This window comes from Babylonia areolata, chromosome 3 (genome assembly GCF_041734735.1).
Source record: "Babylonia areolata isolate BAREFJ2019XMU chromosome 3, ASM4173473v1, whole genome shotgun sequence".
NCBI lineage: Eukaryota > Metazoa > Mollusca > Gastropoda > Neogastropoda > Buccinidae > Babylonia > Babylonia areolata.
In genome coordinates, this window is record NC_134878.1 from 586,622 (window position 1) to 612,500 (window position 25,879).

The 25,879-nt window shown below is 41.8% G+C and overlaps 1 protein-coding gene across 2 annotated transcripts in view; it reads left to right on the forward strand.

The window, feature by feature from the left end:
- The first annotated feature begins 1,765 nt into the window (after nt 1–1,765).
- The window catches only part of LOC143279652 (uncharacterized), a 49,499-nt gene continuing 25,385 nt past the window's right edge, over nt 1,766–25,879 (forward strand). For both annotated transcript variants that reach the window (XM_076583683.1, XM_076583684.1), the window contains exons 1-8: nt 1,766–2,054; nt 3,253–4,274; nt 4,773–4,914; nt 6,874–6,989; nt 11,142–11,340; nt 12,723–12,853; nt 22,607–22,748; nt 24,775–24,945. In XM_076583683.1, the coding sequence (XP_076439798.1) occupies nt 3,299–4,274; nt 4,773–4,914; nt 6,874–6,989; nt 11,142–11,340; nt 12,723–12,853; nt 22,607–22,748; nt 24,775–24,945 (1,877 nt within the window). In that variant the 5' untranslated portion in view covers nt 1,766–2,054; nt 3,253–3,298. The remainder of the gene's footprint in view (nt 2,055–3,252; nt 4,275–4,772; nt 4,915–6,873; nt 6,990–11,141; nt 11,341–12,722; nt 12,854–22,606; nt 22,749–24,774; nt 24,946–25,879) is intronic.

Below are 25,879 nucleotides of genomic sequence, written 5' to 3' on the forward strand. Positions count from 1 at the left end.
ATTTCTTCGTGATGAAATCTCTGATGGCCACAGTAGTTACACGAAACAACCGAAACTTTCAGGGATTTAATCAAATAAATGGTAAAACCCACACACAGACACAGACAAAGAGAGAAAGAGAGAGGCAGAGATGTATACCCTTTCAAACTTTTTTTGTTTGTATATACATACTTAACGTACTAAAAAAGCTTCGGTAGGCTAGCTATTGATCGAATTACTTCATTTTCCGGCACACCTTCATCATGTTACAGATCAATGAAAACGGGGAATAGGTAGTCTTAATGATTGTGAGAGAACTGCGATAGATCCAAGAGAGAAAGAAGATTCTACTATATATACATACATATATGTATATACGTGTGTGTGTGTGTGTGTGTGTGTGCGAGAGAGAGAGAGAGTTTACGATAGATCTACAAAATACATACTGCAGGACAGCAAGGAAATAAAAACACAAACAATGGGAAACAAAGCAAAAGAAATAAAAATGATACACGGAAAAGATTCGACTTCAGCATAAAATGGTACAGTGATACCAGCAGCGTACGTCATACAGTTATTCAGTTTAGCATTATGACGTCATCGGCAGTTACGGTTTTCTCGGTATTGCCCGGTAAAAATCATCTCAACATAGTAAAATTACGTAGTATCTTGGAAAGCTAGAAACATTATGTGGCTAAGTTTGAAGTCTAATGTTATAGAAACGATGCAAAAACATATTATATAAGCATTTGGCCGGCTTGTACCACTGCCATATGACGTTACCGTTTCGAGATAAATCGATTGATTCAGCAGATCATTCCATTACTGTAGACCAGGCAGGTAATGCATTTAGGAAAACACACTATCGTCACAGGCATGGCTACAACTGTCCTCAGCAAAACGGACAAAAATGTTGAAGCTTTCGGAAATTGTTACTGATCATTTACCTCAAGTCCAAACAGCCTAGATTGGACTGAGTGGAATCCCAACCATTGATGGTATTGAGAACAGGCGGGACACGTAATGTTTCTTCTCCAAGCCTGTGATTCAGTTTCTGGATATAGGATTAAACCTGGATCCCTTCGCTTCTCTTCTTGTAAGGCCTGACTGCGTGGGGTGACAAAGAAGCACAAGCAATATGTGTCCTCCGCTTTGACGACATGTGCTGGCTTCTGCACACTGAATAGCAGTTTCCTTCAATATCAACATCTCCACCAGCAGACAACGGCATCGATTCAAGGGCAGTGTCCGACTGTGGAGGTAAACAAAATCCTGTTCAGTTTTTAGATTAGACAGGAAATGTTCATTTCTGCAGGGGCATATGTCTTTTGTGAACAACTTGCGATCGGTCAAACAACGGACACACACAGAACGTCTGAGATGAGCGGCATCCACAAACTGTAGGGCCAGACACATGGCGATCAAATATGTTTGGTTTGTCGTATTTTCTGTTGATGTAGTCAGCGGCATGTCTTTTAGTACAAATGTCTGAAAAAGGTTCAGAGGTCTCCCGTAGCGGCATGTCTTTTAGTACAAATGTCTGAAAAAGGTTCAGAGGTCTCCCGTAACCAGTTTGACCATGCCTCCACCACGTTCTGCTCGTGGAGGTTCATTCATTCCCATGTCTCTCAGAGCATCGATCCAGCTTGGATTTGTATGATTGTTTCATTGATCGTGAAGGGTGGAAGAGAGGTGGTGGAGGAGTGGTGACGGTGCCACCTTTCTCCTATGGAAGGGGGCTAACCATCACCTCATTTCAGTAAGGTAGCCTCCCGTTATAGAAATGGTGGCCGTAAACAAACTTGTGCAAACTCCACGCCACTCTGTTTCTATGGTATCACAGAATTATTGAAGATGGCACTGGACCTGGAATTGATGGATGATTACCGGATTATAGAAGTTTCGGTAAAAAGGTTTCAGTTTGTGGTTGTCGCTTCATGCCTCACACTCAGGTGTGCGTATGTGTACACTTCACTTGCTGCATGCATTTCAAGTGACTGTGCAATCAAATTTCCGGTTGAGCAGGTCAACCATCGCAGGTTTCAGGAACTCTACTTCTTTGCCCCGGGTCACAGGTACTTGATTTCTCTTGTGAAGTTTCACAAGAAAAGATACCATAGTTTGTCAGTTAAACAGGAAGTGTTTGTCAGTCTGTTAGTGTGTGATTTTTTTTTTCCTTGAGCTTTGGATTAAAAAAACCAAATCATTTATTTATTTATCTTTATTCGTTTTTTTTTAATTAAAAAAAAAAAAGATTTAGTGCACTGATCATGCATTAGAGTAGAGGGTAGATTGCCGGGTTCCCATGAGTAGAAACTGGTTTCATGAATGCCCTCTATTCTTACCTAGCTAATGACTTACATTTTATTAACAAAAAACAAAAACAAAAAAAAAGAAGAAAAAAAAAGATATATATGATAATAATAATAATGATGATAATAATGATAATGATGATAATAATAGTAATGAATAAATGAATAAGTAAATAGATGAAAGAACTTAACTATTCCAGACTTCCAAGAACTTCAAAATCATGAATAATGTACATAGTGGAAATCAGTGGCTGACTTTGATTGAATTAATAGCTGTTTTGGGTTGTTGTTTTTATGAAGCCCACATGGATGTTTTGATTTGATGTATGATTCAGTCAGGAATTGTGTGTGTCTGTGTCTATGTTTTTCATTTGAATAAGTAAAGAGGGAACTCTTTGTGTATTTTTGAGAGATTGAGAACATGAGTTCTGACAGTGGCATCGGTCTGCGCCATGCAGTTTGCTATGGCTGTGCTGCTCTGAAGAAGGCAAATCTTTGTTATCAGCTGGCAACACAGTGACCATGAGTGTCTGGGTTCAAATCCTGCTCTTGCCCTTTCTCCGAAGTTTGACTGGAAAATCAATCTCTTCATTTGTGTTAGATAAGGTCCTGTGTGCTGCATACACTTGGCACACTATAAAAGAATCTATGACAACAAATGTGTCGTCCCCTGGCAAAATTCTGTAAAAGGAATCTACTCTGTGTGGTACACAAATATATGCATACACTTGAGGCCTGATGAGTGCATTGGGTTGTGCTGCTGTCCAGCATCTTCCAAACAGATCTAGTGTAGTGTATATGGATTTGTCTGAAAGCAGTGACTCCTCCTTGGGAACTAATCTTTGCATAGATATTGATGTATTTATACAGATTATTTGTTGTTAGTTGCAGACACAGTATAATAATATGTCCCTGACAGAACTGCGTTTATTTAAGATTTTTATGTGTATATCCTTTACAGATGCTGGTGAATCAGAAGAATACATGTACCAAAACACACAATTAACATGGCAGAGGAAGACACTAGTGGACTGGAGTTGCTCATTCAGCAGCGAATCAACCGCCCGCCATTTGCCCGCATGATTTCTTGGGAGATATCCAAGTCATCTGAAGATCCTCCTCACAAAGCTGGAAAATCTGGCCACCACGAAAAAGCTTCCTCTCCCTTAGAAGAAAACGAGCTACAAGGGGAAGAACTCTGTTGTAAAGAAAAGGAATCAGAAGGTTCAGAATCTGATGAGTCTGTTTATTTTTCAGCTGAAGAAAGTATTCCTGAAAATCAGACTGATAACAGTGATGATGAAGAATCCAGTGAAAAGAATATGGATGGCAGTAATGAAGATCAAGATGTGTCTTCTTTTCTTGCTGCCAGCTACTGTCAGAGTGGTAAAGAACGACAGCGTGGACGAACAAAAAAACAGAAGAAGAAAAGGCGGAGACAGGCAAAGGAGGGATACATAAACTACACAGAGTACACTGCTCCTTTTCAACTTGAAGAGAACATAAACTTCAGCATTAGCAGCCTTCGACAGGAGGTAGTGTGCAGAACTGAGAACACGTCTGCACGTGTGCCTTCCCTCTTCGAGCTTTGTGCCCATTTCATCTGGTCTAAAAGCAGCCGCTTGCCAGCATTACATCTCCATCTTTTGCCACGGCCTATGAAAAAGGCTGTCTCTGTGCAGCAGCAGAGCCATGCCTTTTCAAGCCTTCAGCTGTCATGCCTTTACCGGAATTTAGGAGAGCTTGAGGAAAAGGCAAGAGCTGATGAATCAGTTCTGGTCACACGTAACGTGTGGTCAAAAGTGTATGCTGTGAAATGGCATAGTTCACGGCACATTGAAACATCCATACCACAAGACCTGTCCGGTCGACGGGGACAGGAAGTGACAATGGTGATTCCATATTGCTATGCTGTGTTGGGTCAGGCGGATCATGAGCGGTGGTGTCAAGTGGAGCCACGGGACAGTCTGTATAAAACTTCTTGTGAGCTGCCTGTTTATTTCTGTGTTTCTCACACATTTGTTTGCAATTGTACATTGTATCAGTGATGACATGTAGGGATTGTGTGAAAGCATGCAGCACGCATGTGTTGGGGAGGTGGGGTGGGGGGGAAGGGGATGGTTGGAGGAAGAGGGGGTAGGGGGAGGTGTTGCATAGTTTGAGCGTACAGATCATATTTGTAGATTGATATTTTGTGTGTGTGTGTGTGTGTATGTGTGCATGTTTGCATGTGTGTGTGTGTGTGTGTTGTGCATTTAAAAAAAATTGCTTATAACTGGCGTTGTATGAGTACCAACTAAAAAGGGGGAAGGAAAAGGAGTTAACTTAAAGTTGCCAAAGCTAGTGCTTCTACATTCACACAGTACATATGCATACACACACACACACACACACACACACACACACACACACACACACACACACAAGGAGGTTTGACTGGTCAAAATACTGACCAACTCTGTGTGATTGGATTTCTAACAGTGATGGTGAGCACTCTGGACCTGATGGCTCCAGCCCACTTCCGACCTCCGAGAAAAAAAGGTACATCAGTGTCTACAATGGAAGAAGAAGACCTCATGCTTGTCATTTACACAGATGTCATCCGCAGAAATCTTCAGAAAAGGTAAGAATGAAAGACTGAAATAGATCATTTTGATTGGTTGAAATGGATCATTCTGAATTGTTATAGATGTCTGTGGATCAAAATCAAGCTCTGGCTTATTTGCATTTTATTTTGTCATTTGCATATGTCAAACAGTGAATTTCTCTACCTCTGTTTACATGATAAACCAGTCTTGAAACTGTTCATTCTGAATGATTGATAATGTCTGTTTTGAATGATTCAAATGCTTCTTTCTGGATGGTTGAAATGACTCATTCTGAACGACTGATAATGTCTGTTTTGAATGATTCAAATGCTTCTTTCTGGATGGTTGAAATGACTCATTCTGAACAACTGATAATGTCTGTTTTGAATGATTCAAATGCTTCTTTCTGGATGGTTGAAATGACTCATTCTGAACGACTGATAATGTCTGTTTTGAATGATTCAAATGCTTCTTTCTGGATGGTTGAAATGACTCATTCTGAACAACTGATAATGTCTGTTTTGAATGATTCAAATGCTTCTTTCTGGATGGTTGAAATGACTCATTCTGAACGATTGATAATGTCTGTTTTGAATGATTCAAATGCTTCTTTCTGGATGGTTGAAATGACTCATTCTGAATGATTGATAATGTCTGTTTTGAATGATTCAAATGCTTCTTTCTGGATGGTTGAAATACGACTGATAATGTCTGTTTTGAATGATTCAAATGCTTCTTTCTGGATGGTTGAAATGACTCATTCTGAACAACTGATAATGTCTGTTTTGAATGATTCAAATGCTTCTTTCTGGATGGTTGAAATGACTCATTCTGAACGACTGATAATGTCTGTTTTGAATGATTCAAATGCTTCTTTCTGGATGGTTGAAATGACTCATTCTGAACGATTGATAATGTCTGTTTTGAATGATTCAAATGCTTCTTTCTGGATGGTTGAAATGACTCATTCTGAACGACTGAAATGGTTCACCCTTAATTATTGAACTTGTTAATCTTAAAAGGTTGAAGTTGTTCATACTAGATTAATAAAGTGGTTCATTCTGGGTGATTGAAATTGTTCATCCTGAATGATTGAACAATTCAGTTTGAATGACTGAAATGATTCATTCTGAATGATAGAAATGAGTGAAATAGTTAATTCTGAATGGTTGAATATGTATTGATTCTGAATGGTTGAAACTGTTTACTGTGAATGTTGAATATGTTCATGCTGGTTGATTGAAATAGTTCACATTCTGAATGGTTGAAATGGTTTGCTGTGAATGGTTGAAACAATTCATTCTGAATGGTTGAAAATGTTAATGCTGAATGGTTGGTTGAAATGGTTCATTCAGAAAGGTTGAAATGGTTCGTTCTGAAAGGTTGAAAATGTTCATTCTGAATGAAGTGGCTTATTTTGAATAGTTGAAATGGTTCTTGCTGAATGTTTGAAAATGTTGAGTCTGAATCATTGAAGTGGTTTATTCTGAATGATTCATGCTGAATGGTGAAAAATATTCATTCTGAATGGTTGAAGCGGTTCATTTCTAATGGTAGAAGTGGTTCATTCTGAATGGTTGAAGCGGTTCATTTCTAATGGTAGAAGTGGTTCATTCTGAATGGTTGAAGCGGTTCATTTTTAATGGTAGAAATGGTTCATTCTGAATGGTTGAAACTGTTCATTTCTAATGGTAGAAATGGTTCATTCTGAATGGTTGAAACTGTTCATTTCTAATGGTAGAAATGGTTCATTCTGAATGGTTGAAACTGTTCATTTCTAATAATTGAAATGGTTCATTCTGAATGGTTGAAACTGTTCATTTCTAATGATTGAAATGGTTCAATCTGAACTGTTGAATTTGTTCATTCTGAATGATTGAGATTGTTCATTCTGAATGATGGAAATGGAATTTCTAAATACCCACATGTTATTCTTGTTCATTTTTTTTTCTGAAATAAACCTTGACCTTGAATGATTGAGATGATTCATTCAGGTATCCTCTGATGTTGGAGCTGTTCTGGAAGAAAGCCATTCCGTACTTCTTCTGGCTGAGAGGACACAGCAAACTGGCCCTGGACCATTTCCTTCAGTTGTGCGACGCCACAGAAGGTTTGACATGGTCTCAGCCACTGCAAGCAGTAAAGAAAGCAAAGTTGGCAGATTAGCAGATATGTGTATTAAGCATTCTTAAACCTTCTCCTTCACAAAGAATTTTTAAAAGTCAGTACTCAGTTTTGTAACTGTGCATTGTATCAAAACCATTTTGTGAGTATATGGAGATTGAGTCTCTGTCTTTTGCTGCCCCGTCATCTGCCCTGATAATACTGAGGCCCCCTTACACAGCCACACCCAAGTTTTTCTATCTCAGTCTCAGCGTCAGCAGTCCACATGGAACCGTTTTGGTCTCCAGGAGGATACACACCAGAGGAGACCCTGTACTGCTGTTGAGTCGCAAAAGTAGTGCTTGTTCCGATTTATCATACTGAGGACACCACCTCCTAAGCCCCCTACTGATGACAATATTTGCACAGTCGTGGAGCCAGACTGAGTGAGCACCCCCCTAGAGTAGAGACCACCCCAGCATCTCTACAACGTCCACCATGAATCTGCCAGTGCCAAAGACTTTGACAAATTATGAAGGTGGATGATGATGACGATGACAACGGTGCTATGGAAGTCCATTTTAGGTTTGGGACTGTGTGACAAAGCTGTACTCAACTCCTTTCATAATGATATCCTGGCATTAACCAGTCCTGAGAGATACAGACACTTGCAGTTATCAGTATAGCTGGTATGTTTTGAGTGACCATAGTGAGGAATAAACCCTGATAAAACTGAATTCAATGTCTGAGAGGTCAGAAGTAAAGGTCACAGAGTAGTCGAGGACAACACTTAACATGCAAAGAGAAGGGAGGTAATATAACCTAAGGGAGGCAACTAGCCACAGCTACTTTCTTGAGCAGACTGGTGGTTTGCACAGGACAGGAATCAGACTCCTGCCAGTCTGCACCATTGGGTCATGGTGAGTATGTAAGATTGACTCTTTCTATCCCTCACCTACATGGTGAGTATGTAAGATTAACTCTTTCTGTCCCTCAGCTGCATGGTGAGTATGTTAAATTAACTTGTTCTACCCCTCAGCTACATGGTGAGTATGTTGAATTAACTTGTTCTACCCCTCAGCTACATGGTGAGTATGTAAGATTAACTCTTTCTATCCCTCACCTACATGGTGAGTATGTAAGATTAACTCTTTCTATCCCTCACCTACATGGTGAGTATGTAAGATTAACTCTTTCTGTCCCTCAGGTGCATGGTGAGTATGTAAGATTAACTCTTTCTGTCCCTCACCTACATGGTGAGTATGTAAGATTAACTCTTTCTGTCCCTCACCTACATGGTGAGTATGTAAGATTAACTCTTTCTGTCCCTCACCTACATGGTGAGTATGTAAGATTAACTCTTTCTTCCCCTCAGCTGCATGGTGAGTATGTAAGATTAACTCTTTCTTCCCCTCAGCTGCATGGTGAGTATGTAAGATTAACTCTTTCTTCCCCTCAGCTGCATGGTGAGTATGTAAGATTAACTCTTTCTTCCCCTCAGCTACATGGTTAGTATGTTGAATTAACTTGTTCTACCCCTCAGCTGCATGGTTAGTATGTAAGATTAACTTTTTCTTCCCCTCAGCTACATGGTGAGTATGTTAAATTAACTTATTCTTCCCCTCAGCTACATGGTGAGTATGTTAAATTAACTTATTCTTCCCCTCAGCTGCATGGTTAGTATGTAAGATTAACTCTTTCTACCCCTCAGCTACATGGTGAGTATGTTAAATTAACTTATTCTTCCCCTCAGCTGCATGGTAAGTATGTAAGATTAACTTGTTCTACCCCACACCTACATGGTAAGTGTGTTAGATTCACTCATTCTACCCCTCAGCTACATGGTAAGTGTGTAAGATTAACTCTTTCTACCCCTCAGCTACATGGTGAGTATGTTAAATTAACTTATTCTACCCCTCAGCTACATGGTAAGTATGTAAGATTAACTTGTTCTGCCCCACACCTACATGGTAACTATGTGAGATTAACTCGTTCTACCCCTCAGCTACATGGTAACTATGTGAGATTAACTCGTTCTACCCCTCAGCTACATGGTAACTATGTGAGATTAACTCGTTCTACCCCTCAGCTACATGGTAACTATGTGAGATTAACTCGTTCTACCCCTCATCTACATGGTAACTATGTGAGATTAACTCGTTCTACCCCTCATCTACATGGTAACTATGTGAGATTAACTTGTTCTACCCCTCAGCTACATGGTAACTATGTGAGATTAACTAGTTCTGCTCCACAGCTACATGGTAACTATGTGAGATTAACTCGTTCTACCCCACAGCTACATGGTAACTATGTGAGATTAACTCATTCTACCCCACAGCTACATGGTGACTATGTGAGATTAACTCATTTTACCCCTCATCTACATGGTAACTGTGTGAGATTAACTCGTTCTACCCCACAGTTACATGGTAACTATGTGAGATTAACTCGTTCTGAGATTAACTCGTTCTACCCCACAGTTACATGGTAACTGTGTGAGATTAACTCATTCTACCCCACAGCTACATGGTGACTATGTGAGATTAACTCATTTTACCCCTCATCTACATGGTAACTATGTGAGATTAACTCGTTCTACCCCACAGTTACATGGTAACTATGTGAAATTAACTCGTTCTATCCCACAGTTACATGGTAACTATGTGAGATTAATTCGTTCTACCCCACAGTTACATGGTAACTATGTGAGATTAACTCATTCTACCCCTCATCTACATGGTAACTAATTGAGATTAACTCCTTCTACCCCTCAGGTACATGGTAACTATGTGAGATTAACTCGTTCTACCCCTCTGCTACATGGTAACTGTGTGAGATTAACTCATTCTACCCCTCAGCTACATGGTAACTATGTGAGATTAACTTGTTCTACCCCACAGTTACATGGTAACTATGTGAGATTAACTCGTTCTACCCCTCAGCTACATGGTAACTGTGTGAGATTAACTCGTTCTACCCCACAGCTACATGGTAACTATGTGAGATTTACTCGTTCTACCCCACAGCTACATGGTAACTATGTGAGATTAACTCGTTCTACCCTACAGCTACATGGTAACTATGTGAGATTAACTCGTTCTACCCCTCAGCTACATGGTAACTGTGTGAGATTAACTCGTTCTACCCCACAGCTACATGGTAACTATGTGAGATTAACTCGTTCTACCCCTCAGCTACATGGTAACTATGTGAGATTAACTCGTTCTACCCCACAGCTACATGGTAACTATGTGAGATTAACTCGTTCTACCCCTCAGCTACATGGTAACTGTGTGAGATTAACTCGTTCTACCCCACAGCTACATGGTAACTATGTGAGATTTACTCGTTCTACCCCACAGCTACATGGTAACTATGTGAGATTAACTAGTTCTACCCCACAGTTACATGGTAACTATGTGAGATTAACTCATTCTGCCCCACAGCTACATGCCTGCTGCACCATTGGGTCATGGTAAGTATGTTGGATTAACTTTCTTTAACCCTCAGCAACATGGTAAGTAAGATAGATTAACTCCCCTGGACCAGCACTACATGAGACCATTGCAGGAAAAGAAAGGGTGGACCACTAAAACAAATATGCAGAGAATTGTTGATGTAATCTGCTAAACAAAGCTTTCTTTTCATGCTTCCGGAATCCATAAATGGTTTAGTTTAGAACACCAACTGTACCAAGCAAGGATAAACTAAAATTAGTATAATGTGTTGGTATGAGAATACTCGTACCTGGTTGGCAGGGGAAGTAACCATGGTACAAGTTAGCTCCTACCTGGAGTGGAATAAGTTAAACAGAATTTTAGGGGGTAAAAAGTTCCTTTAATGATTTACAGTTTATTCAGATTTTTTTGTTGGAAAATATGTTTTAACTGCACATACTTTACCTTGACCCGCTAGTGCAGACTCTGGCAGGTGTCGGATTCCTGTCCTGTGCAAACTACTAACTGCTATGCGGGGAAAATGAAAGTAGCTACGGCTGTTGACCTAAAAAAATTTCCTATATTTCGGATATTCTTCTTCTTCTTCGTTCATGGGCAGCAACCCCCATGTTCACTTGTATGTACATGAGTTGGCTTTTATGTGCATGACTATCCCACCATGTAGGCAGCCATGTTCTGTTTTCGGGGGTATATTTCAGATATAATGGAGAAGGCCTCCATCCTCCTGGAAGCTGCCCTCCTGTGTCAGCTTCAGTGTCAGGCGGACTCGGCTCGCCAGTTCTTCAAACAGTCGCATGAACTGCTGCTGGGCATTGGGCATGTCATGTGTGACCAAAGGAAAATAGATGAGATCAACGAACAACAATGGGTGCTGTGTGCAAATACGTACGATCAGGGGTATGGGTTCTTTGGTGGTGTTTGATGCGTTTTTATATATATATTTGTGTGTCTGTAGCATATTTCATTATATGTGTGTGTGTCTGTTATTCATGAGGACTTGCATGTGTGTGTGTGTGTGTGTGTGTGTTGCAGATATATATTTCTAATTCTTATAGTCTGTTGTGTGTTTAAGTGTGTGCACACCACTGTGGATGCATGTACATTAATTTTGTAAAGCTTGTTGTATGTGTAAAGGGCATGTTCTGTGGTGCTTGAACACACTTTTCATGTGTTTGCCCAGGTGTGCATGCATGTGTGTGTATGTGATTGTGTATGTCTGTATGTGTGTACGATTTTGTGCTTTGTGTGTGTGTGTGTGTGTGTGTGTACAACTGTATGTATGCTTATATTTATTGTAATGTATTTTTATAAGGAAATAGAGCATGGAAGAAGTATAACTGTGCAAGTAAGTTGATTGTGCCAAGACCGAATTTGTTGGGGTTGTTTCCAATGGGTCCTTAGCTTTCAACACAAAGCTCTGTGAATATAATAAATCACACCGCACCAAATATTTGTTCATATGTCTTACAGTGTACTTAAACTTGGCTTTAAGTAATTATACAGATACAATACATGATATCAAAATGATTTAAAAAAAGATAATAATAATAGTAGTAATGCAGATAGTTACTCACAACATCCACGCATGGAGCTTGTGGTGTTTTCAGTAAAAAGTTATAGATACATGCATCACGTGCATCATAGACAAACAAGCACACACACACACACGCACACACACACGCACGCACGCACGCACACATATCAGTATCAGTATCAGTGCAAGTAGCACTGTAGTCAATACATTGTTAGTCAGAATGAAACAGATGAGACTTTTAAACTGAACTGGGGAATACCCACGAAGGACAGAAGGCCAGTTTGCACCATACAACTGAGACATACAAGAAAGATCGTTGATGATGACCATATAACGCCTATCTTCAGTCAGAGCCAAGCTCTAAGTGCTTTACAAACATGGAGTCTTTGCACAACAGGCTCCCTGCTGGGGTAGAGCTGACTGACTGACAGCTACCATTGGGCGCTCATCATTCGTTTCTTGTGTCATTCAGTCGGGTTTTAGTTACACATGCATGCACTCATACAGACATGTAACATTTTACGTGTATGACCATTTTCATCAGCCCGCAGAATTGGCAGCCATACTGACAAATTGTCAGTAATCTGTAATCAGCAGTTGAGCACACAGATGTAGAAGGAGTATATATGTCAAAAGTAAGTCACAAAGGTATGTGGGTGCAGTTTGGGTAGTGATGTTAAAACACACGGTAGCTGGACAGAGGTGTTGATTGATGTGCTGTCTTTTCTGTGCATGTGTTGCACAGAGTGTTGACGGAGGAGAAAGCTCTGAAGTCACTCGCCCTCTGGCAGCATCTGACCACCATGCCGTGCTGCCCCAGTTCCGCACAGGCTGCCGCAGAGTCTGTTCTGTGCTTCCACCTGGCCCACTTGCCAGGTGAGAACACCTGCCATCACTCACCTATCTCATTTTTTTCCTTTTCTTTTTTATTAACTTTATGCCCCACCAGTGTAGATACCATGCAGTTTGTGTGTATGATAGTCAGTCCTGTCTGTGACCATCACAACAGCAGAGGAGTCAGCAGAGGAGTCAGTCCTGTCTGTGACCATCACAACAGCAGAGGAGTCAGTCCTGTCTGTGACCATCACAATAGCAGAGGAGTCAGCAGAGGAGTCAGTCCTGTCTGTGAGCATCACAACAGCAGAGGAGTCAGTCCTGTCTGTGACCATCACAATAGCAGAGGAGTCAGTCCTGTCTGTGACCATCACAACAGCAGAGGAGTCAGTCCTGTCTGTGACCATCACAACAGCAGAGGAGTCAGTCCTGTCTGTGACCATCACAATAGCAGAGGAGTCAGTCCTGTCTGTGACCATCACAACAGCAGAGGAGTCAGTCCTGTCTGTGACCATCACAATAGCAGAGGAGTCAGTCCTGTCTGTGACCATCACAATAGCAGAGGAGTCAGTCCTGTCTGTGACCATCACAACAGCAGAGGAGTCAGTCCTGTCTGTGACCATCACAACAGCAGAGGAGTCAGTCCTGTCTGTGACCATCACAACAGCAGAGGAGTCAGTCCTGTCTGTGACCATCAGAATAGCAGAGGAGGCAGCTGCTGTTCCAACTATCTGAGGTAGAATTTAATTATAGTGGAGATTTTCTTGCCCAAGGAACATCCCAACTCTCTCGGCCAAGATGGGTTTAGGACAGTTGGTGTTGGGATGATTCCCAAAGGCCAACTAGCCCCCAAGGCTGCAGCACTAAGAGTCAGTGCAATCTTGCCCCATAGTTTGAGAGTCATAGTCCTTCACAAAAGACTCAGCTGTAAATGACAGTTTTGTGGACCCACCCTACAACAGCCGAGTACACTGTGGAAGCCACACTTTGATTGGTTGATATGGATACTTATATAGTGCACTGTGGAAGGCACACTTTGATTGGTTGATATGGATACTTATATAGTGCACTGTGGAAGCCACACTTTGATTGATTGATATGGATACTTATATATCGCCTATCCTCGGTCGGAGACCAAGCTCTAAGCGCTTTACAAACACGGGGTCATTTACACAACAGGATGCCTACCTGGGTGGAGCCAACTGATGGCTGCCACTGGGCGCTCATCATTTGTTTCCTGTGTCATTCTATCAGATTTTAGGCACTCACACATACACACTCACACAGACATGTAACATTTTGTGTGTATGACCATTTTGTTTATTTACCCCACCATGTAGGCAGCCATACTCCACTTTTGGGGTTGTGCATGCTGGGTATGCTCTTGTTTCCATAACCCACCGAACGCTGACATGGATTACAGGATCTATAACGTACATATGTGAACTTCTGCATGCGTATACACACGAAGGGGGTTCAGGCACTAGCAGGTCTGCACATGTGTTTACCTGGGAGATCGGAAAAATCTCAACCCTTTACCCACCAGGCGCAGTCACCGAGATTCGAATCCGGGACCCTCAGATTGAAATTCCAATGCTTTAACCGTTTGGCTATTGCGCCTGTCTGCATACACAAAACACACACATTGTCATCAGAAACACAAAATGCACACAATGTCATCAGAAACACAAAATGCATGCAGTGTCATCAGAAACACAAAATGCACACAGTGTCATCAGAAACACAAAATGCACACCATGTCATCAGAAACACAAAATGCACACAGTGTCATCAGAAACACAAAATGCACACAATGTCATCAGAAACACAAAATGCACACCATGTCATCAGAAACACAAAATGCACACAGTGTCATCAGAAACACAAAATGCACACAGTGTCATCAGAAACACAAAATGCACACCATGTCATCAGAAACACAAAATGCACACAGCGTCATCAGAAACACAATGCACACCATGTCATCAGAAACACAAAATGCACACAGTGTCATCAGAAACACAAAATGCACACAGCGTCATCAGAAACACAAAATGCACACAATGTCATCAGAAACACAAAATGCACACAATGTCATGAGAAGCACAAAATGCATGCAGTGTCATCAGAAACACAAAATGCAAACCATGTTATCAGAAACACAAAATGCACACCATGTCATGAGAAGCACAAAATGCAGACAGTGTCATCAGAAACACAAAATGCACACAGCGTCATCAGAAACACAAAATGCACACCATGTCATCAGAAACACAAAATGCACACAGCGTCATCAGAAACACAATGCACACAGTGTCATCAGAAGCACAAAATGCACACAGTGTCATCAGAAACACAAAATGCACACCATGTCATCAGAAGCACAAAATGCACACCATGTCATCAGAAACACAAAATGCACACAGCGTCATCAGAAACACAAAATGCACACCATGTCATCAGAAACACAAAATGCACACAGCGTCATCAGAAACACAAAATGCACACATTGACATCAGAAACACAAAATGCACACAGTGTCATCAGAAACACAAAATGCACACAGTGTCATCAGAAACACAAAATGCACACAGTGTCATCAGAAACACAAAATGCACACAGTGTCATCAGAAACACAAAATGCACACCATGTCATCAGAAACACAAAATGCACACATTGACATCAGAAACACAAAATGCACACATTGACATCAGAAACACAAAATGCACACAGTGTCATCAGAAACACAAAATGCACACAGTGTCATCAGAAACACAAAATGCACACCATGTCATCAGAAACACAAAATGCACACAGCGTCATCAGAAACACAAAATGCACACAGTGTCATCAGAAACACAAAATGCACACCATGTCATCAGAAACACAAAATGCACACAATGTCATGAGAAGCACAAAATGCATGCAGTGTCATCAGAAACACAAAATGCAAACCATGTTATCAGAAACACAAAATGCACACAGCGTCATCAGAAACACAAAATGCACACCATGTCATCAGAAACACAAAATGCATGCAGTGTCATCAGAAACACAAAATGCAAACCATGTTATCAGAAACACAAAATGCACACAGTGTCATCAGAAACACAAAATGCATGCAGTGTCATCAGAAACACAAAATGCACACCATGTCATCAGAAACACAAAATGCACACTGTGTCATCAGAAACACAAAATGCACACAGTGTCATCAGAAACACAAAATGCACACCATGTCATCAGAAACACAAAATGCACACATTGACATCAGAAACACAAAATGCACACCATGTCATGAGAAGCACAAAATGCATGCAGTGTCATCAGAAACACAAAATGCAAACCATGTTATCAGAAACACAAAATGCACACATTGACATCAGAAACACAAAATGCACACCATGTCATCAGAAACACAAAATGCACACAGTGTCATCAGAAACACAAAATGCACACCATGTCATCAGAAACACAAAATGCACACAGTGTCATCAGAAACACAAAATGCACACAGTGTCATCAGAAACACAAAATGCACACAGCGTCATCAGAAACACAAAATGCACACAGTGTCATCAGAAACACAAAATGCACACAGTGTCATCAGAAACACAAAATGCACACAGTGTCATCAGAAACACAAAATGCACACTGTGTCATCAGAAACACAAAATGCACACCATGTCATCAGAAACACAAAATGCACACAGCGTCATCAGAAACACAAAATGCACACCATGTCATCAGAAACACAAAATGCACACAATGTCATCAGAAACACAAAATGCACACCATGTCATCAGAAACACAAAATGCACACCATGTCATCAGAAACACAAAATGCACACAGTGTCATCAGAAACACAAAATGCACACAGTGTCATCAGAAACACAAAATGCACACCATGTCATCAGAAACACAAAATGCACACAGTGTCATCAGAAACACAAAATGCACACCATGTCATCAGAAACACAAAATGCACACAGTGTCATCAGAAACACAAAATGCACACAGCGTCATCAGAAACACAAAATGCACACCATGTCATCAGAAACACAAAATGCACACAGTGTCATGAGAAGCACAAAATGCATGCAGTGTCATCAGAAACACAAAATGCAAACCATGTTATCAGAAACACAAAATGCACACAGTGTCATCAGAAACACAAAATGCACACAGCGTCATCAGAAACACAAAATGCACACCATGTTATCAGAAACACAAAATGCACACCATGTCATCAGAAACACAAAATGCACACAGCGTCATCAGAAACACAAAATGCACACAGTGTCATGAGAAGCACAAAATGCATGCAGTGTCATCAGAAACACAAAATGCAAACCATGTTATCAGAAACACAAAATGCACACAGTGTCATCAGAAACACAAAATGCACACTGTGTCATCAGAAACACAAAATGCACACAGCGTCATCAGAAACACAAAATGCACACAGCGTCATCAGAAACACAAAATGCACACCATGTCATCAGAAACACAAAATGCACACAGCGTCATCAGAAACACAAAATGCACACAGCGTCATCAGAAACACAAAATGCACACAGCGTCATCAGAAACACAAAATGCACACCATGTCATCAGAAACACAAAATGCACACAGCGTCATCAGAAACACAAAATGCACACCATGTCATCAGAAACACAATGCACACAGCGTCATCAGAAACACAAAATGCACACAGTGTCATCAGAAACACAATGCACACCATGTCATCAGAAACACAATGCTCACAGTGACATCAGAAACACAAAATGCACACCATGTCATGAGAAGCACAAAATGCATGCAGTGTCATCAGAAACACAAAATGCAAACCATGTTATCAGAAACACAAAATGCACACATTGACATCAGAAACACAAAATGCACACCATGTCATCAGAAACACAAAATGCACACAGTGTCATCAGAAACACAAAATGCACACCATGTCATCAGAAACACAAAATGCACACAGCGTCATCAGAAACACAAAATGCACACAATGTCATCAGAAACACAAAATGCACACAGTGTCATCAGAAACACAAAATGCACACAGTGTCATCAGAAACACAAAATGCACACAGTGTCATCAGAAACACAAAATGCACACCATGTTATCAGAAACACAAAATGCACACAGTGTCATCAGAAACACAAAATGCACACCATGTCATCAGAAACACAAAATGCACACCATGTCATCAGAAACACAAAATGCACACAGCGTCATCAGAAACACAAAATGCACACAGCGTCATCAGAAACACAAAATGCACACAGTGTCATCAGAAACACAAAATGCACACAGTGTCATCAGAAACACAAAATGCACACAATGTCATCAGAAACACAAAATGCACACAGCGTCATCAGAAGCACAAAATGCACACCATGTCATCAGAAACACAAAATGCACACAATGTCATCAGAAACACAAAATGCACACAGCGTCATCAGAAACACAAAATGCACACAGCGTCATCAGAAACACAAAATGCACACAGCGTCATCAGAAACACAAAATGCACACAGCGTCATCAGAAACACAAAATGCACACAGTGTCATCAGAAACACAAAATGCACACAGCGTCATCAGAAACACAAAATGCACACCATGTCATCAGAAACACAAAATGCACACAGTGTCATCAGAAACACAAAATGCACACCATGTCATCAGAAACACAAAATGCACACAGCGTCATCAGAAACACAAAATGCACACAGCGTCATCAGAAACACAAAATGCACACAGTGTCATCAGAAACACAATGCTCAGTCCTTTGGAAACACTGCTGAACAATGAAGGGGTTAGAGTCAACAAGCTATTAAAGTGAGAAAACATTGAGTTTTGCCTTTCCTCCCATGTTTGACTGGAAAATGAAACTGAGTCGAGTCATTTGGATGAGACGATAAAGCGAGGTCCTGTGTGCAGCACACACTTGTCTCACTGGAAAAGAACCCACGGCAACGTAAGTGTTGTCCTCTGGCAACGTGCTGTAGATGACATCCAATCTGAGAAGTATAAGTGTTGTCCTCTGGCAACATGCTGTAGATGACATTCAATCTGAGAAGTACACAAATGTATATGCAGGCACTGTTGTTGTCTCCTTCGTCATTTATCAGATGGATTCCCCCGTCTCCTCAACGAAGGCGGCAGTTCGTCGCAGGTCCTCCAGTCCTCCGTAGAGCTTCCGGGCTGCTGGGATTGGGTCGGGCCAGGTTTTCTCTCGGAGTGCTTGGTGGAGCAGGCAGGACTGCAGCAGATGTTCTGTTGTCTGGGTGCCTGTTCTGCAGGGGCACTGCTCTGTGTCGCCGATACAGAGTTTCGTGTATAGGTGGTGTTTCAGGTGGTTGTGGCCTGTCCTGAGCCTGAAAATGGCTACCTGCTCTCGACGAGTCAGCAGGCAGTACGGGTCTGCTCTGTTGTGGCATGGATGCTGCTGCTTCCACTTGTTCTGCAGCTTGGCCTTAATGATGGTCCTGGATTCAGAGTAGCTGGTAGACTATCCATCTGCTCTTTCATGGTGCCTTCCTTTGCCAGGGAGTCAGCAGTCTCGTTGCCAAGCACGTTGCAGTGGGAGTGACTGTGTGACTTGTGCAGAGGGAGGGAATCCACTGCAGGGTGACTGTGTGACTTGTCCACAGGGAGGGAATGCACTGCAGGGTGACTGTGTGACTTGTGCACAGGGAGGGAATCCACTGCAGGGTGACTGTGTGACTTGTGCAGTGGGAGGGAATCCACTGCAGGGTGACTGTGTGACTTGTGCAGAGGGAGGGAATCCACTGCAGGGTGACTGTGTGACTTGTGCACAGGGAGGGAATCCACTGCAGGGTGACTGTGTGACTTGTGCAGAGGGAGGGAATCCACTGCAGGGTGACTGTGTGACTTGTGCAGAGGGAGGGAATCCACTGCAGGGTGACTGTGTGACTTGTGCACAGGGAGGGAATGCACTGCAGGGTGACTGTGTGACTTGTGCAGAGGGAGGGAATCCACTGCAGGGTGACTGTGACTTGTGCAGAGGGAGGGAATCCACTGCAGGGTGACTGTGTGACTTGTGCAGAGGGAGGGAATCCACTGCAGGGTGACTGTGACTTGTGCAGAGGGAGGGAATCCACTGCAGGGTGACTGTGTGACTTGTGCACAGGGAGGCGAGACAGGAGGACAGATCGTTGAGTTCTGGATCTCTGTTGGACCAAAGGGCCTGCAAGATGGACAGGGCGTTGGTCAGGAAGACAGCGCTGTGGCTGGTGTAGGGGCTGACCTCGATGTGGGCTGCTGCTGTTTTCAAGGTTTCTGCTTTGGCTCTGTAATTGGTGGAGTACAGGCCGGTAGCGAGGCAGATCTTTTCTTCTCTGCCTCCTGGATACTGAACATAGACTCCTGCCCCTTCGTTCTGAATGGCATCTGTCGCAGAACCCTCAGTGAAGACACGAGTCCAGAACTCTTTGGGGAACTGGGTGTGGAGGTGTTCATGGGTGAGGGACTTTCTTTCAGGGCCGCTTTGGGAATCTTTGGGGCCAACACCAGGGATGCTGCACTGGATGAGGGGAGGGGTTCCTTCGCTCCAGGCAGGGACGGCAAGACACCGGGGTATCACTTTGGGGGTGTGGTCAAGGATATCCTGATGTTGCTGTTCTAGGATCCTGCTCTGGTGTATGAAGCTCCCTCTCTTCAGCCATCCTTTTGTTGGCTGGGACAGTCTGTCCTTCATGGGGTGGCCTTGCAACCTCTTAAACTTGGCAGCCTGGGTCAGGAGTTGACGTCTCTGCGGTCCTCAAGGGGCTGGAGCTCTGTGATGGTTTCAAGCTCCTGAATTGGCGTAGACCTCATGGCCCCTGTGATGATACGGGTATGCAGGCACTCAAGGCCTGACAAGCATGTTGGATTTTGTTGCTGTCAGGCATCTGCCTAACAGATGTGGTGTAGCATATATGGGTTTGTCTGAACACAGTGACGCCTCTTTGAGATACTGAAACTAAAACAAAATGAACAAGTTGTAGTGTCAGTATAGTATACTGTACACTACCTACCACAGGCAATGATGTAAACTTGCAGCCAGGGGTGTCTGGTCCAAATTTCAGGTGGTAGAAACACACAGAGGAAGAAGCTGTACGTGAAGAAAATGAGTGGCTTGTGCCCTGCAGTGAAGAAGGAGGGCGTCGCCGTGGCATCTTGTTGAAAGAGACAGCCTTTACTGACACAGGTGTGTGCAGTTCAGTGGCAGGTCGTGTGGCTGTGTCGTGTTTCAGCTGGAGCCATGAAAACCTGCTTCACATCTGCGGCATGTGCCTCCCAGATGTGATCAGCTGCCTGAGCAAGTTCTCTGTGTCTGTTATGTTGTGTCCTGCTAGAATACTTTGGATGTCTGCAGGAAGGTTTGCCACAAACAGTGTACATTTACCAGTAAGTGTTTACGGGTCATCATTCAGAGCATTTATCCTGCACAAGAAGGCAGTAGGGTGTTTGACACCGAGTCCATTCAAGTTGAGGAGTTGAGCGTCTTTTAGGTCCCTGAGACTTGTCAGAGGTGTTGATGAGGGCTTTTTTCAGGGTGTTATATTTGTCAGCAGCTGGTGGGTGGTGAGGATCAACTGAACTCCTCTGCTGTGTGATGTCAAGTGCACTCACGATGTTGTCATATTTTGTTTGATCTTGGTTTATACCCTTGGTGTCAAACTGGGCTTCACCCTTGCAAACCAAACTTAAGGTGATTTTGCTCTGAACTCCGGCAGTTTGATAGACACTGCAGATACACTAGGATGCATAGCCAAAGGTCGAAGCTATGTCACTAAATCAGCGAGAATGTTTGCTTCAGTTGACATTTTTAAAATATATTTTAGATTTTTCGTCGTCGGGGTCACCAGTTTAGTGTTGGTATAGTTTACTATACACTAGCATAGTTGCAATGTGCAGAATTCAGTTTGAAACAAAGTGCAGCGGAGTGACTGCATCGTGTTTCTGTGGAGAATTATTTTCACCAACCGTTGCCTAGAGAAAGATTCAAGGGAGGTAACTTTCAGTCACTACAAAATGATTGAGAGAGTGAAACTTAGCGTGCCCACTGCAAATGCAGAACCCAAAATTTGTTTTTTTAGAAATAGTAAAAGAAAAGGAGGAGAAGAAAGAGTACATGGGGAGGAAGAGAAAACACAATGGTGGCTGTGGGTTGTGTTGTAAAGAGCTGTCCTGTAGGAGACTGGAAGGAAATTCACTGCATGAAAAATAGGAAGGAAACAATGTAGCATGTGGGAATAATCCTCTGATGTGGACATGAGGAAAAAAGAAACACAGAAAAAAAAGTTGGAAAGTTGGACATTAGTTTAATGGGGTGTTTTTCCAGCAGTTTCAATATGTATGTATGTATATAGACATGATGTATATATAGAGAGAGAATACATGTCAAAATCTCTGTCCTTAACCCCGTGACTGCTGAACTGTGGTGAGTGAGATCCATGTGACAGCATAAGGAGTATTTTAGCACTTCCAAAAGGTGTAACTGACTGTATTTTATGAACAAACATAATGCAGTGCCAAGAGGTTTCAGTTTCAGTTTCAGTTTCAGTGCCAAGAGGAAGAAGTTAAAATAAAGAACGGTGACCTCAGTGTCGCCTCTATCTCAGCCAACAGCCCTTCACAGAAAAGCACACCCGTTGCCGGCAGGCAAGGGGTTAAAGTTCAATTTAACCAGACGCTTTAAAGCAGCAGAATACCGTACTGCCACTCTGTGTTTGTTTAATGATTATTCTTCCTTTTGTTTCTGTTGTAGGTCAGGACATCAGAGAGAAAATTGGTTTTGTCCTCAGTCACATACAGAAGTGTTGTGATCACTGTTGGAGGGTTTCTCTCCACTTGTCGCTCTTGCACGCTTGGCTCGGGAACCGCACACAGTCAGTCACAGCCTTTGACAGGTGGGTTTTCAGCTGTATGTGGCTGCCTATATGGCAGAGTAATAGTGATTTCGCTTGTAGAAGCCCACTGCTTGGTATATTATTATTATTATTGATACTTACATAGCACCTGTCTGTGGTCAGAGGCCAGGCTGTCAGTGCTGTACAAGCACCGAGTCATTTGCCAAACAGGCTGCCTGCCAGGGTACAGCCAACACAGCTGCTGTTTGGCACTCATCAGTTATTTCCTGTGTTGTTCAGTCAGACTTCAGTCATGCATCTGTCTGTCTGGCTGTCTGTCTGTCTGTCTCCATGTATATCATCTGTCTGTCTGTCTGTCTGTCTGTCTCCATGTATATCATCTGTCTGTCTGTCTGTCTCCATGTATATCATATACACCGATATTTGAGGTGCACTTAGTGCCTGCTGCACACAGGACCTTGTTCTGTGTCTCACCTAATGACCAGCCTCCACATGGCTACTCAAGGTCCAGGAAGTGCAGAGAAATTTCTGGCAAACATGGAATTCGATTCCGCTCACTCAGATTCTCTTGTTTCCTAAGTGGAGGCATTACCAATAGGCCACCACTGCACATGTAGGTGTATGTGTGTATGTACATGTATATATATGTCTCCACTTATATGAGTGTCTAAGTGAAAAGGGAATTTGAAAAACTGAAGACTCACGATGTTGGTGACTTCTGATGACCTCATTGTTCAAGAATATTCATAAAGGTAAGATATCTAGGCTTTAAAGCTATAGATGGTTTCCAGTGACCTAACTCTTCAACAAAGAATATGTATGAAAAATAGATTATGTAACAGACTGAGTATGAACATGTGCATAAAATATAGTGTTAAAAAGTATTGATGAAAAATAAGAGCAGACGACAAAAAACCTTCATTATCAAGGGTAGGAGATAAGCCAGTAACCTGTTCCTTTCCGTCCAGCCCGTGCCCGAAAAAGGGACTAATGACGCTCACCAGAGAGAAAGAGCAACAGGAAAGAAGATGTAACAAGTTGGTTTTTTAGACACACAGTGAAGGTGAAGGTCCTGATATTTCCTGGGCATGAGTGGACCGAAATATTGAAGAAAAATAAGACGTGTTCAGGCTGTATTTAAGGCCTCTGCACAAAAGATACTGATGATTTTTTTTTTTTTTCATAACAACATGTGTCTTTTTGATCTTCTTCTGTTTCTCCTTTTTTCTCCTTCTTCTTTCTTTTGCTTCTTTCTTCTTCTGTTTCTCCTTTTTTCTCCTTCTTCTTTCTTTTGCTTCTTTCTTCTTCAAAATCAGCCATGCATGAACAATTTGTTTTCTTTCTTTTTTTTTTTTTAGATGTAAATTTCCTTTGTGGAAAGTACACACATTGTGCGAGTATGCATGTGTGTGTGTTTGTGTGTGTGTATGTGTGTGTGTGTATATATATATAAATGTGTGTGCATGTGTGTGTGTGTGTGCATTGCGTACATGCGTGAATGTGTGTTTGTGTGTGTGCATTGCTTGCGTGCATTTACATGTCTAAATTGTATGGATCCACATCTATTTCTTCCACACATGTGTGCATGTGTGTGTGCATGTACACATCTTTGTGACTGTATGTGTTTTTGTGTGCCTTTTGTCTGACATATTATTGTAAAACACCTTCAGAGGTTTCAAAGCACTATATATATGCACCGTTTTATTATTTTGACTTACTGCCATTCTATTGTAAATCGCCCTCAGAGGTTGAAAGCACTATATATATGCACTGTTTTATTATTATTTTGACTTACTGCCATTCTATTGTAAATCGCCCTCAGAGGTTTGAAAGCACTATGAAAATGCACAGTTATTATTTTGTCTGACACATTATTGGAAAGCACACCCAGAAGTTGGAAAGACTGCATGAATGCACTGTTATTATTGCTATTATTATTGTTGATTATTTTCAGGATGTCTTATGTTTTACTGCCATGTTGTTACAAATCACCTTTGGAGGTTTGAAAGCACTGTATGAATACACGATTATTACTATTACTATTATCATTATCGATCATTTTCAGGATGGCGATAGCAGACGACACACCTGGCCTGCAGTTCAAGCCGAACGTGTACAGTGGACCGTTCACTCCGTGGCAGGTGGTGTGTGACGCAGCGTCCAACAAACCCTCGTTGAAACCGCTGACCGTGGTGTGGAGAACCCAGCTGGGACTGGCCAGGGTGGTGTCAGATGGGTCAGTTTGTTGTCTGCACTTTGGGCTGCGTGTATGACAACACAATACAGTACAACACAACACAGCACAATACTCGTACAATACAATACAGTACAGTACAATACAATACAATACAGTACAGTACAATACAATACAATACAGTACAGTACAATACAATACAATACAGTACAGTACAATACAATACAATACAGTACAATACAATACAGTACAATACAATACAGTGCAGTACAATACAGTACAGTACAATACAATACAATACAGTACAATACAATACAGTACAATACAATACAATACAGTACAGTACAATACAGTACAATACAATACAATACAATACAATACGATGAGTCTTAGTTGTGTATGTGGGTGTGTGTATGCATGTGTTTTTTTTATGTATGTACATTTAGTAGTAGAGTTTATTGTCTTTCCATTTTAAAGTGATATTAAAACACTGTGTGTGTGTGTGTTGTGTTTTAGTCTTAAATTTTATGCCTTTCCACTTTTAAGCGATATTAGATAGTATGCATATGTGTATTTGTGCATGTGTGTGTGTTGCAGTCATCAATTTTATATCTTTCCACTATATGTGATATTAGACAGTGTGTGTGTGTGTGTGTGTGTGTGTGTGTCTATGTCTGAGTGTGTGTCTGTTTGCATGTGTGCATTTTGTTAACTTCAAATCACAATACCTGCTGAGACATATTATTCTTGAAGCGATAAAAGGAGCCAGAGGCAAGTTACAGTACTTGCACTGAGATGGGGTTTTTATAGCATTGACAATCACAGGTTCATTTGGGTTTGGGTTTGGGTTGCTGGGGGCAGGTTTTTTAATACTGACAGACACAGGTTCATTTGGATTTTGGTTGCTGGGGGCAGGTTTATAGCACTGACAGACACAGGTTCATTTGGGTTTGGGTTGCTGGGGGCAGGTTTATAG